A 14,677-nucleotide genomic window follows, 5' to 3' on the forward strand; every position below is an offset into this window, starting at 1 on the left:
CCACACGGGGGGACCTGGTGAATGACCTGCAGGGAGCTGGGACCAAAGTAACAAAGGTCACCATCAGTAACACACTACAACGGCAGGGAATCAAATCCCGCAGTGCCAGACGTGTTCCGCTGCTGAAGCCAGTGCATGTCCAGGCCCGTCTGAAGTTTGCCAGAGAGCACATGGATGATACAGCAGAGGATTGGGAGAATGTCATGTGGTCAGATGAAACCAAAGTAGAACTTTTTGGTATAAACTCAACTCGTCGTGTTTGGAGGAAGAAGAATACTGAGTTGCATCCCAAGAACACCATACCTACTGTGAAGCATGGGGGTGGAAACATCATGCTATGGGGCTGTTTTTCTGCCAAGGGGACAGGACGACTGATCCGTGTTAAGGACAGAATGAATGGGGCCAAGTATCGTGAGATTTTGAGCCAAAACCTCCTTCCATCAGTGAGAACTTTGAAGATGAAACGAGGCTGGGTTTTCCAACATGACAATGATCCAAAACACACCGCCCTGGCAACAAAGGAGTGGCTCCGTAAGAAGCATTTGAAAGTCCTGGAGTGGCCTAGCCAGTCTCCAGACCTCAACCCCATAGAAAATCTGTGGCGGGAGTTGAAAGTCCGTGTTGCTCGGCAACAGCCCCAAAACATCACTGCTCTTGAGAAGATCTGCATGGAGGAATGGGCCAAAATACCAGCTACTGTGTGTGCAAACCTGGTAAAGACCTATAGTAAACGTTTGACCTCTGTTATTGCCAACAAAGGTTATGTTACAAAGTATTGAGTTGTATTTTTGTTATTGACCAAATACTTATTTTCCACCCTGATTTACGAATAAATTCTTTACAAATCCTACCATGTGAATTCATGGATTTTTTTTTTCACATCCTGTCTCTCACAGTTGAAGTGTACCTCTGGTGCAAATTACTGACCCCTGTCATCATTTTAAGTGGGGGAACTTGCACAATCGGTGGCTGACTAAATACTTTTTTGCCCCACTGTATGTGTGGATGTGCAGCTGTATACACGGGCATATATTGTCTTCCCATGACCTCATAATATTTTGGGGGGGGGGTTTTTCTGCATAAAAATGTTCCTAAATAAATAAATAAAAAGTATAAAAAAAAAAAAAGAAGAGAGAATGGCCAGGAAGGCAACAGCAACTCAAATAACTGCTTGTTACAACCAAAGTATGCAGAAGAGCACCTCTGAACACACAACAAAGCAAACCTTGAAGCAGTAGAGCTCGCTAGGTGCCCCTCATGTCAGCTAAGAACAGGAACCTGAGGCTATAATTTGTACAGGCTCACCAAAATTGGACAATACAGGACTGGAAAAATATCGCCTGATCTGATGAGTCTCCATTTGTGGTATTGGGTCAGATTTTGGGGAAAACAACATGAAAGCATGGACCCTTCCTGATCAGCTCAGGCTGATGGGTGATATTTTCTTGGCACACTTTGGGATCAGTAATACCAGCTGAGCATTGTGTAAACATCACAGCCTTCCCAAGTATTATTGCTGACCATGTCCATCTCTTTATGATTACAGTGTATTCATCTTCTGCTGCTTCCAGCAGGATAATGCAACACATCGCAAAGCTCAAATCATTTCAAACTGCTTTCTTGAACATAATTGGCTTCCACAGTCACCAGATTTCAATCTATTTTGGGATGTGATTTAACAGGAGATTCACATCATGGATTCATATCAAATCTGCAGCAACTGTGTGATGCTGCCATATCAATATGGAGCAAATAATCTGAGGAATGTTTCCAGCAGCTTGTTGAATCTGTGCTACAAAGGCAGTTCTGAAAGGGAAAGGAGGGCCAATCTGGCACGAGGTGCAACTAATGTAATGGCTGTTAAGTGTATTTACTACATGGTGGAAATCACTGGAGGCAAATTGCCTTAGACAAGTCATTTAACCCTTGTCCTGTACTTTTATTAACCAGCAAATTCCAAAGATCAACTGTTCACTCAGCACCAGGAAGTTTCTATCCAGACTCTAAGTGTCCAATGAAGCCAGAGTCCAAATTTATACACGACTAAACCAGGGTGAGAAACTTCAGCTTTGCTAACAGTTTCAATGTAGGTAATTCATGCTGCCTGAGTCAAACATAGAAGCCTTCTTATTTTAAATTAAAGCTGCCATTTGCTCCAAGTTATACAAAAACATGTAGAATTTCACATTTAGGCTCATGTTTCCTGTCTCAATGGTTTCAGATAAGTTACACTCTCTAGTTAAAAGTAAAAGGTAACCTCTATATGTCCAATGTGTTTTCTTGTGTAATAAAGTGTAATAAATAATAAATTAGTCCCTTCTTACCTGCGCTTACCATCATAGCTTCTGTAAAATGGCACAAATGCTTGCAGCCAGTTCAAAAACTCCCAGAAATGTGGACTTTATTTAAGAATCAGTCACTTTTAGACCATATAAACATATCATGTATCAACTTTGGTGCTAATTTACAAGCTGAAATGTGCAAAACGGACACAAGCAAACAAAGAAAAAATCCCCCTTTCAGTGCCCAATATTGACAACAGGTTTTGTTTCATTATCACAATGAATACATTTATCACTGAATTCCTCATTAACGGACTACATTAAATAATCATTGGTCAAATACACAGTGTGTGTGTGTGTGTGTGTGTGCGTGCGTGCATGTGTGTGTACAGTGTGCTTAGCTGATTAAGTAGATAGCATACATACATAGATGTTTACATGGATAAAATACATTTGTTAATCACATCTATTAGCTAGATTTAAATGTAGCAAAAATAGATTTGTTACATTAAATTATTAAATCTGATTGCACAAGACTTTCATTACAGGAAGTGATAAAAAAATAGAAAGATTCCAGTAATTTAAGGGATTTCTCTCAGGCCTTTGTCCTTTGTAGTTAGACACTTTCAGATTTTATCCTGCAGTAAAGGATCATTGAGACAGCCATGGCACATAACTGAAGGAAATAAAATTTCAAAAATAAGGTAAGAAAAGGTGCCAAAAGGAGAAAAATGAAACATCCATTTACCATATAGTTCAACTTAATGTAACGGTGGTGTCATACCTCCAGAGCTGCAATCCCGAGCGCCACTCCCACTATAGCAGCGGTATTATCGTCAATCAGCTTCCGGATCTTTGGGAAGCAACCAGTGATTGTCTAAAGAAAATATGTAGTAGGTGTAGATTAAAGAGATATCGTAATTATAAAGACATTTTGAATTATTTTCTACTACTTTGAATTGTCCTTACCCCATTAGTACATGTGCTTCCAGGGTTCAAACAGCACTGAGGTGGAAATGTATTGTTGTGGTTTTTATAGTAAGGAGAATCCTTGAATTCTGATGAGTTGTAGAATCCACAACATTTAAACTAGCGTAGACAGAAAAAGTGGGCACGTTACCAAAAGTGTTGCTGAAAACAGAAGCCACTGACTTTATTGTTTAGCAGATTTTTGTACCGTGCTCATTGTCGAATTCCACAGTCCTGTGATGTCAGTATTGTTCCCATAGCCCTGCTTGATGCTCTTCACTGCTTCCTGACCAATCTTGTTAAACAGCTCCTCAGCCTAACATACACACATGAAGCAAATTTTGCATTCAAATAGTCATGATAATGCAGCTACTAAGATTATCTCTGTAAGTTCTTTAGAGACTTACCAGCGGTCTGAATACCAAAATAACCACTGCTCCTGCCACCTCTGCTATGAAGATCAACAAGACTATAATAAAAAACTGTTGAGGAGATAAGAATATCCATTACTGGAATGGGTTTGTTTAAAGTGTAGCTTAAATAAAAAATAATAGAAAAAAACTTGTTTGAGAGAGCATTTTAAAATAAATTTTTTGACCTTTTATTTTCACAAAGTATCCATAAATTAATTTTCTTGCGTAAAGAATTACAAACAAACATGGAGGTATAGCCAGCAACTGGCTAGCTTAGCAGAAATAATGTTTTTAAAGTGTTGGTGGGGAGCTTAGTAGTATTCTAACCAAGCAGCAATCTCAGAAGGTGGAACATGAAGCCAAAGCTGAAGTGCGAAAACTAATTACGTTCCTAATAATATTGCCTGCTTCCTGTCACAGACTTCCAAAAACGTTTGTTCTTCATTTTGGTGATTAAACAATACAGCTATTCATCTGGTTACTTATGCTTTGATCCATTTGAGGTGGAAAGTCAGGAATCATGAGTTTTCTTTTGAAATGATCAGGAAGTCAGACTTCCTACTCTGATGGTCAGAGCAGCCACACCAACACCAACTTCACAGTTCAAGATAGCAGAAGTGGGCGTAAGCAGAAAAACCTGTTATCTGTCCTGCCACTGTTGTGTAATTTTCTTGGTAAATTAGCCATACAGAGATCACGGACCAAGCGTTATCCGTTAACCTGCTGCAGCAGTGTTTTCAGTACAAAGATTAAAGGCAATGGATTGTACTCCAGGTCAAGCTGGTGTCGGATAGATGGCTCCACATATTCTACCTTAAAAAAAAGAAACTCCACTATTACTGCAGTGATTGCACTTATTACTTGCTATAGCTGGTGGTAACATGTGGTCTAAGTAGCAGGTACCAGGCATCTGTGTTTGTCTGTTTCTCTTTTTAAGGGTAAACTATTGCTCTGTAGTGTCTCTGTACACAGACTAGAATAAAGTTTTGCAAACTGTTGTTTACATGTTGTAGTTGTTTACTGTCACTAGAGAACAGTGTCACAACCATCCAGCCTGTGGGCAATCCTAGCTTGAGTTGTTGGTCCTTGGAGAAGCGTGGAGAAAAGCTGATCTCAGTTTGTGTACGAGAGGAAGAAAATGATGGTCCGCATTGTTGATATAGACATTACTTTTATTCCTATTGCACAAAAGGACAAGGGTGCAATGGTAAAGTGCAAACTGCATCTAGGACAGAAACAACCACATTACGCTTCAGGTCTTTGCAAGCATCTGCATGGACAACACGTTAATATTTGTAATGTGCAATTTACAGTTTACCACTCTTGTTGGTGGTGTAAAAATAACTAGTGATTTGTATTTGTATGCTTTTGTACAACATTCAGACTACACAGTACTGCTGAGTCACACTTATAGAAAATTGTAAGTAACTGTCAGCATCCTTCAAACTTAAATAAAATTATAAAACAATGAGGTCTTTGCAAGCATCTGCATGGACAACACGTTAATGCAAAGCTAGCCAAGAACCCTGAGTGATGTTAAAGTGTAGCACTTGCTGACCCTAGCCCACCAGCCAGACTGTGAACTTCAGCAGGTAATAAACAGATGAGCAGTGAGGCTCCAGCCTCTGTTTCTACCTGTTTATGTTTCTAAAGTAGGATCACTGTGGTGTTCGCTTTGAAGTCTCTTTGGGCTGGTCTTCATCTTTGTGTTGTCGGCTTTGTGTTTATAATACTAAAAGAAAGATCCTACATGTGTCTTCATAAGGATAGGGATTTGTGTTATTAGCAGAACTGAAGCCTAAGGCTTATATTGTTAACTGGTAATTATGTACAATTCAGGTAATTTTATAGACCATACATTTGCTAAAGGTCACAAGTGCTGTACCAAAAATTCTCCGTTAGAGTTTATAGATATGTCTTGCTAACCAAGCTTGCTAGCAATAACTGACAACATAGTTCCTTAACCTTTATATCGTAACTTCTGTATTGTCACTCAAACTCAAACTCAAAACTGAAACCAGGCTGGTGAGTCATCTCCCTTATTTGTTGGCTGTATGCATTTTACGCAATGAATTATTATGTTTGTACTAGATGAATGGACTTGTGTACTGAGGGTGACTTGTTCCCATAAAATAAAAATTATTGCCCTATTGACCTTCAAGGGCTCTACAATCAAGAAAGTGTGCCAAAATGTCAAAGTATTTCTTTAAGCCTCTATAAAATAGCAGGCAACAACCTACCAGCAGTAGCATACACTTGCTCTCCCTCATGGCTCCACAGCAGCCTAGAAAGCCGATGACGACTAGCAAGATCCCAATTGCAATCAACAGGTAGCCCACATTGAGCACCTGGCTTAGCTCTGCTGGCATGTTGTCAATTTTCCCAAGAAAGGTAAGGATGGAACCGCTATCCACCTTCACCCAGATCCCAACACCCAGGATGGCAGCACCTGCCAGCTGAAGAAGAAACATGTGGAGGGTGGAGAAGTTAAAAGAGCACTTCACAGATTTTATGCATAAGAGACAGTCTTTTTTGTCACGGTGACTGCTACCATGCTTTTGTCTGTTAAGACTTAGGCAGGGAGGGTTTTGCCTTGAGACTGTCTGGTAGAAAATGCATTTTTACTCTAATAACTTTAAAATGGATAAGTCCAATACTCAATGTTCTGAAAATATTTGTAATGTGCAATTTACAGTTTACAACTCTTGTTGGTGGTGTAAAAATAACTAGTGATTTGTATTTGTATGCTTTTGTACAACATTCAGACTACACAGTACTGCTGAGTGACACTTAAAGAAAATTGTAAGTAACTGTCAGCATCCTTCAAACTTAAATAAAATTATAAAACAATGAGAGTCTTTACTTACAAAGATGATGCCGTTGAACGCAAACATCATGAATTTGAGGAATTGAAAGCATCCCATTTTTGCTGCTGATATTTCTACCTACAGTCAGAGGAAGAATGATAGAGACACATTTTTCAACTTTAGTCTGGTTTTATCTCACTAAGAGCACTTATTTAGCAACACTTTGCTTTTACCTGCATGAATGTCTTTTTCTGTAAAGAGCATTAATCATCCTGCTCACCTGTTGTTAGCCAATGAATTAGTAGAGCTGCCTCCTCTGTGAGCAGGGAGGGCACGGGGTGGGGTAGCTTCAAACTCTTGTCACCTTTTAGTCTTTGTGAGCTTAATAACTTATCTTAAACACTTGAGCCTGTCATTTACACTATGAGGTCACTCACAATGCACATGTAACTGTGAGCGCTTTTGGTTTAGCAGTAATCGGAGAAGAGAGGTGACGATAGAGGAAGTAAATCTCACTCTATACTGGAAAGTTTGTCACCGCACAAAACAAAACAAAAAAGCCCAGCGGCATGCAAAGGAGGGGAGGAACCCAATTCGGAAGATGAACACTATTGATAAGCAAATGATCCCTATTTGTGGACTTTTTTTCATCTCACCAGTGCACTTGCTATGTCCTTTCATAATATTTTAAAATGTTAAGAATAAAGAGGGTATAGATCCTAGTAAAAACACCAGTGTATGTATTTGCATAGGGAGCGAACTCTGTGGCCAGCCAGCGCACCATTCCCTGAACATGCTGTGGGGGTGAATTGATGTTTGAGTTTAGGCTAAACTGAGGTGTAGTGTGACAACCCTTTCACTAACTCTGTACAAGGCTCTTTACTCCAATGCATCATCCATCAAACTCAGGCACACAGATGACAGCATGCTGTCACTAAGTCTTCTCCTACCACCCTCTGTTTTGAGTCACTTAAAGATTGTCACTTACAAGTGTGTGTGTGTGTGTGTGTGTGTGTGTGTGTGTGTGTGTGTGTGTAGATCTCCCAGAATGGGAACAGCACTCTGTGTGGTGTGAGGAAACAAGACAAGTTGTTAACAGCTATGACTGAGCAGAATCCGCCTGTGTACAGCAGCAGGCTGTCTTCCTAGAATTTGGATATTCCCTGTGCCGTCGTCTCTGCATTACCTCTCTTGGAAAATTTAAACCACAGCAGCCTTTATAGTCCTTCCCTATCAGCTTACACCAAACATCCATTCATCCAAACATATCACATTAACCAAAACCAGGAAGTAGTTTTCTCTAATAATTTAGCTCTGCTGCCCTGTTAGAGTAAAGCTGGTTGTCATCAAGTTAATCATACATTCAGATGCCAGGATACTGCTCCAAGCATAATGACTTGTTGCCTTGACTCCCCCAAACTTTAGCTTGTTCACTCCTTCAAGCTCTTCCTGCTTCCTTAAGGTCACTGATTCACTCTGACACTGAGGAGTGGGCCTGGTGATGTATTAATGAGCCGAAGTCACAGAATAATCTCAAAATGCCTCCGTGATTACTGTAAAAGGACCCAACGGCGTACTGACTGGAAGTAGCAGTCTTGTCTGGAGGTGAGATATTTTACACTTTATGCGTTAAACATGACGTGCTGTGTTTGTGTTTTTAAATGGAACCTCTAAACTGTCTCCAATTCGACAACCACCATCAAAGAAAACACAGATGGAGAAATCTCAAAGGATGCCATTGAACAGAATAATTGCAGGCAGGTCTCAGGAGACAAAGGATCATTGTTGGGTGGATCTCTCCCTGCGCGGGTACAGCTCTCAAACAAAATAGCCAGACTTGCACGCTCACAAGAAGCAGCCTCATAGAACAGTTAAACAGCAACGAATCCAAGTGAAGCGGCCTACCTTTTCTCAAGTGTTATCCGAGGACGTTCTCCGGCTCCTGCATTCACTGCTGTGATTCAGACAGCTGCTGTGGGAGCGCACCGTGAGGTAACAGGAGCACAGGTGTCTGTTGTTTTGCTGTCCTCACAAAAATGACCCACACTGTGAAACGTACGTCTCGCTTCTGTGGCTGTGGCACTGTGTTATGTGTAAACAACTTGCAAGAGACTTTTTCAGGATTCTGCTCTTATTTTTGGGCTGTTGGCTGATTATAAGCAGAGTGAAGGGAGGGGAGTGCACAGGGTGGGTGTGACCGAAGCAGCTGAGTAATAGCACATCACCATGGATCTAGCTTTGTAGCTCCCAAGGGAGGGAGGGAGGGAGGGAGGAGGGAAATGAGGGAGGGATAAAGATCACCTGTGCATGGTCAAAGCAACCATTCAACATTTGCTCTGTTTCAAGGTGTTAATTTGATTTCATGTAAATATGGCATAATTATGTGACCAGTTGTAATAATTTGCAATAACCACAGGCTGATCTTAAAGTTACTGAAAACTGTAAATGTTTTTTTTCTCTACACAAAATAAAATGTCTAATATGGTTTCAGATGTATCTATATACATAGGTCTGAGAGTTTAACTTCAACATGATGTAAGTAATACATTACAAACAAAAAAACACACAAGCAAATAAGCTCACCCCTGAAAAGGTCATGGACCAAAGGAAGCAAGGCCCCATGGTACACTTTACAGGCATGTGCTTTAAAGAAAATATGAAATCAAATGGAAAGAAAAAGGTGGTATGCAAACAGTGTTGGGAAGGTTACTTTTAAAATGTATTCCATTACAGAATACAGAATACATGCCCCAAAATGTATTCTGTAACGTATTCCGTTACGTTACTCAATGAGAGTAACGTATTCTGAATACTTTGGATTACTTAATATATTATCGTGCTGTTTACATCTACATGAATGTACTATTGCTGTGATTTATTACTGTTACTGAAGGTTCGCGGCTCCGAACCGTAGTAAAGGGACCTCTGGCTAATACGGTGGGTTCTGTGTCGGGCTCGTAGCCGAAAAATAGCTTTACTTTGTTGTCTGGGTCAACTTTGCTAGCGAGAGACAGAGAGAGGCGTTGAAAGGCTGCTCCAACAGAACTTATTGTTTTTGGAGGAAAACACGAACACGGTGTACAGTCGAGTCTTAATAGCTTACTTACAACTGGGCTCGTCAGGCACTCTTCTTGGCTGCAGTGGTTATTATTATATTTACATGCTTCCAGCTCCCGTTTTTGCTCGATGACAGCTCGTACTTTTCCTTTTTCTCCCTCCCTCGCTCACAGACACATAACGGGTATGGCAGTCCATTCTCCCTGCAGCACGGCCTACACTGCCTATGATGCTACATTCTTTAGAGCTATACCGGTAGCATTCTGCCTATTAGCTTAGCACAACAACAACAAAAAGGCCTCTCTCACCCAGGAAACACGCAGAGAGAGAGAGAGAGCATCACTCTGTAACCATGGCAACCGCAACGCTGCCGCCTGGAACACCAGAACGTAGCTGTCAAACAAAACCCAAACAGGCCTGACCCGCCACAATATGAAACAGGGAAGTACCGCCGTGTAATCCATTTATTTCAGCAAAGTAACTGTATTCTAAATACCACCTTTTTAAACGGTAACTGTAACGGAATACAGTTACTCATATTTTGTATTTTAAATACGTAACGGCGGTACATGTATTCCGTTACTTCCCAACACTGTATGCAAATCTAAAATCATCCTTTCCAAAGATTTCTCTGGCTGATTTCCAATCACTGAACTCAGCTTATCAAAGCCTGAAAACCCTGAAATTCTTGAAAAAGCTTTTGCAAATTACATACCTCCTTGCAGTCAGGGCATACAGCACATCATATCACAGAATCAGAACTGGTGAAAGTTGCTATTGATCTTCAGACAATAATCTTTTTTATTTTCCTGTCAGATCTTAATGTAGGTTGGAAGACCACTGATGACGTTTTATTCCACACAGGAATGTTTCATTGGGATTAAGGGATATGCCCTACTCTGGTTTAAGTCATATTTCTCTGAAAGATCATAATTTAGTTGTGTAAAGAATATCTTTAGCTTTAAAGTTTCACACAGTTCTCTACAAGTACCGGCGCTCATCCATTACTTAGATGGCTATGATAATGTTCTAATTTGGAATAAAGAGGCAGGTGGGATATATCACATGCTGTGAACCCAGAGACCGTGGTCTGTGTCTGAATTCACTTGCTGTTTATTACCTCCGCAGAGGAGGTCATGTAGCGTGTGTGTGTCATTCTGCCAGCTGCAAAATTTGCTTTACATTCACCACAAGTCTTTAAGGTTAACTTAATGATTCATGAGTTAAAAAAAAGCCTTATCATTTAGAAAATATTATTCTGAAAAGTGTTGTGTGTACTGTCAACATATAGAAAGAGTTTAGATGAGGGTCACGTGGTATGCCCGCCCAGGATGGCAGCTTAAGTCAGAGCAAAGCTCATATTCCTCCCAAACTCTCGTAAAAAAATAAGTTAAAGTCCATTGATTTTTTTTCTTTGGTCTAGGTCCTGCAATTGCAGTGGAATGAGTTAGAAAAGTCATTATTTCACACATACCCAGCCGAGTACCTCGCAAAGGGAAAGCCAACAATTCTCAGGCTACTTCGTTATCCAGAATAGCCGAGTCACTAAATGGAGATGATGTTAGGAGTTCATCCAAAGATAATGTGGCTGCTGAGTTGACTTGCATAAGATCTATTCTGGAGCTGATAGCTCATGACATGAACGCAGTGAAAGGTGGAATTGAGTCTCTTAATGAAACTGAACAGAATCTCCCGCTTGGAGGAAAAGATGGAGTAAAGATGATTGTTTCGCCAAAGCTCCAGTATAATCTGTTTAAGTTACCTATAATATTTCCACTCAACCTCTTCAAGCTTTATAATACAGTTGTGGAGGGGTATGTGTGGGCAGGCAAAAAACAATCTTTCTTTGGTCCAAAGTACATGCTGTCAAAGATAGTGGTGGATTAGCACTATCCAAGATGAACTGGTACCATTATGCGTTTTCTATCTCCCAATTAGCTAAGATAAATAACTCTCCTGAGTGGAAGCTGTGCTGGGTAGTGACTGAGGAAAGCCTAGTGACTCCGACATCTTTAGAGGCCTTTTTCTCTCACAGGGGAAGACCAGTACTGGCTTTTAAACAAGAGACTTGGTTTAGAGCTCACCAGTTCATTAATACCAATCCTTATCTTACCTCTAGAGCCTCTATTTGGTATAATAAGAAATTATTAATTGGTAAGAAACCGTTTACGTAGGCTAGTGCAGGAATTAAGTTGGGGGATTTATTTGGTAACCAAAGAATCAAACCGTCTAAATTCTGTGGGCTCTTCAGAGAGGCACAATCGCCTGTCTAGAGGGGCTGAAGCTGGGCTGGGAGAGAGATTTGGGAATCCAGATTTCAGAGGACAGTTGGAAGAAGCTGGTTATATGTTGGTATGGTTGCTCATGCCACACGCAATCACAGCGTATCCAGTACAAATTACTCCACAGAAGCTATTGGACCCCTAACAAACTATTCAGACTGAATTTAGTTGACAAAAACACCTGCTGGAAGTGTCAGAAATAAGCCGGGACTTTCGTTCATATGCTGTATGCATGTGAAAAAAATGTCCACATGTGCAATGGGATCATTAACCTTTTGAAAGGTCCTTTTCAATTTGATCTCTCGAAGTCTTCCACTTTGTGTGTCCTGAGTCTGTTACCAGATAGCATTAATCTATCTGGAAGACAGAAGCTGTGGGTGCGTCTGGCTGCCATAACAGGGTGCAGGATAATAATGGCACACTGGACGTCATCTAACTCTTGCTGCTTTAAGGAATGGACTGAAAAAAATGGCTTTATATGAACAGAGAGGAGAGAAGATATCTTTGATCAGGTCTGGGGTCCCTTCTTGCACTACATAGAGGATAGGTCTGTTTAGACAGATATTGTGATATGTGTTTTGTATTGAATGTAAACGTTTAGTATACCCAGAGGTCAAGCTCAAGCTAAGTTTATAAACACTCTGTTTGTACTTTTTTAAAATTTTTGTTTGTTTGTGATTTTGTTTTCACTTTTGTGCGATATGGTTTTTTTTAAGTACTATTCAAAAAACAGGACAGAGACTTGACTGTATGGGGATAACTATTCCTGTAGTCAATGTTTTTATGTTCTGCTGTCAGACAAAAACATGAATTAAAAAAGAAAAAAGTAATTTATTTAGAATTTAGACTGAAAAAAAAATCATGTCACATCTGACCTTTGACCTTTTCTCAAAGGCCAGTAGATTAATCTGACGGTTAGTGACAACAATACTACATAAAGCTTTGTAAAACTATGTTTAGCACTGCCATTGCTTGTATTGACAATGTCTTGATGCATTCTCAATCATCCAGGAATATAATCATCCATTATATTGACAATATATAGACAAATAGAGAGTGATATATAGGGATTATAAATAATATTCCTAATAATATTAACCCAACCTCAGATAATATTCCTTTGACCTCTTCTTCAAGGTCAAATAAGGTCAAATGTTGAGAGAATGTCTTTTTTATATTTAAAACTTTGCTTTGAATTCTGCTGCCGTTGTTTGTATTGGCAAAACTTTGGAAATGATACTACTAAATGACATGTCTAAATGTCCCACTATGTAGTTGGCATCCAAAGATCATGCCACACACTTGACCTCTAATTTCAAGTCTTCCTTTCTTTCACGTTGGCATTAGAAAAAATGCGTTAAAGAAGAGAAGTAAGAGAAACAGAATGAACTGCCTAGTTAGTTAGAAATATACTGCAGTATAATATTATATAGTAAGCTCAAGTTATTCATACCCGATTATTTATAAATTAGAATCTAGTATCATCCATTACCTACTCCTTTATAAACTGAACATTTGTCATGTTACCCGTATCTGATATTTACTGCATCACAGAGTTAAAAAGAACAAAGAAAACAACATGAATATATACAAAATACTAAATGATTCGCATAAAAGTAAATACTGCAACACATTACAGTGCTGTGTCATTAGTTATTTAACAAAAGTGAGCTAAAATGCGGTAGCAGTGTGTGGAAAAACTAAGCACACGCTTACAGCTTCCATAGGAATTAAAAGGGTAAGTACCGACCAGGTGCTGATAATCAAATGCAGTTGCTTAACTGATCATCAGTGAGTGTGAGCACCTCTATAAAAGCAGGAGTTCTGGCAGTTGTTTGCTGCTCTGTAGCTTTCACGTGTATGTTAACACAATATCGTATCAATATCTTTCAAACATCAGACCGTGCAATACTCAGAAAAACTGTCAAAATCTCTCAGACTCTACAGGTCTCAGTTAGCATGTTAAATGTTAAAGCTGATGACAGTATAATTAGGAACAGAGTGAAAAGGTGTGACTTGTTTATAAAACGAACAAATACCGTTTAGGTTTGCAAAGCTGCATCTGAACAAATCCTTTGGACTGACGAGACCAAAGTGGAGATGACTGGCTATAATGCACAGCGCCATATCTGGAGAAAACCAAACACAGCATATCAGCTCAAACACCTCATTACAAACTGCTCAGTTATTGCTGCTGAAGGTTATTCTACAAGCTATTGAATCATGAAGTATACTTTCCCCACTCTGCCGCTGGATTAGGTTTTGTTAAATAGAATAACACTGTTGTTCATCTGATGTTGTATTTACCTAATTTTAAGACCTGGTAAGGTCAAGATCATCTATTATGTCTTGAATCATATACAAACTTTAGAATGGACAAAGGGTTTAACTTGCTTTAACCTCCTAAGACCCAAACTTGTTTGTTTGTTAAAACTGAAATGACCATTTGCAGAAATTCATTTAACTGTCAGCTCACTAATAATTAACAGTGATTTTTATACCAAAGTGATATGAGCTTTTTCCCAATTGGACAAACAAACAAAAGAAAAACAAAACGATCTGTGTCTCGTGCTCAATTGGGGAACCCGATTATTCCATCTGAGCAGGGAAGGCCACCTATGAAAGAGGCAGGGAAAATATGGGACAGTGCTTTTCTATTATAATGTGAAAGAAGTTGTTTACCATGATGACGTACTGAGGGAGTGCCAGTTTGCACAAGCATCAGCAGAGCGGCTATTCTCTGTGATATTTCTCAGAACAATAGGACTGCTTCTTTAAATAGAGCTTTGTTTGTACGCATGCACACATCAAATATATTCCGTCCTTCATTACAAAATCTTCATCACTACATTCGGTAGTCCTACTAA

At 39.7% G+C, this 14,677-nt stretch overlaps 1 protein-coding gene across 1 annotated transcript; it reads right to left on the bottom strand.

The window, feature by feature from the left end:
- Positions 1 to 2,405: 2,405 nt before the first annotated feature.
- On the bottom strand, positions 2,406 to 8,615 carry tspan34b (tetraspanin 34b). Its single transcript, XM_006805029.3, has 8 exons — positions 8,377 to 8,615; positions 6,532 to 6,609; positions 5,905 to 6,120; positions 3,659 to 3,733; positions 3,460 to 3,567; positions 3,252 to 3,371; positions 3,067 to 3,159; positions 2,406 to 2,958 (listed from the first exon to the last, which is right to left on the bottom strand). Exons 2-8 carry the CDS (start codon positions 6,586 to 6,588, stop codon positions 2,899 to 2,901), a joined length of 729 nt encoding a protein of 242 aa, XP_006805092.1. The 5' UTR covers positions 6,589 to 6,609; positions 8,377 to 8,615; the 3' UTR covers positions 2,406 to 2,898.
- Between the last annotated feature and the right edge of the window lie 6,062 nt (positions 8,616 to 14,677).

Source organism: Neolamprologus brichardi, chromosome 4 (assembly GCF_056152115.1).
Source record: "Neolamprologus brichardi isolate AB-2024 chromosome 4, ASM5615211v1, whole genome shotgun sequence".
Taxonomy (NCBI): domain Eukaryota; kingdom Metazoa; phylum Chordata; class Actinopteri; order Cichliformes; family Cichlidae; genus Neolamprologus; species Neolamprologus brichardi.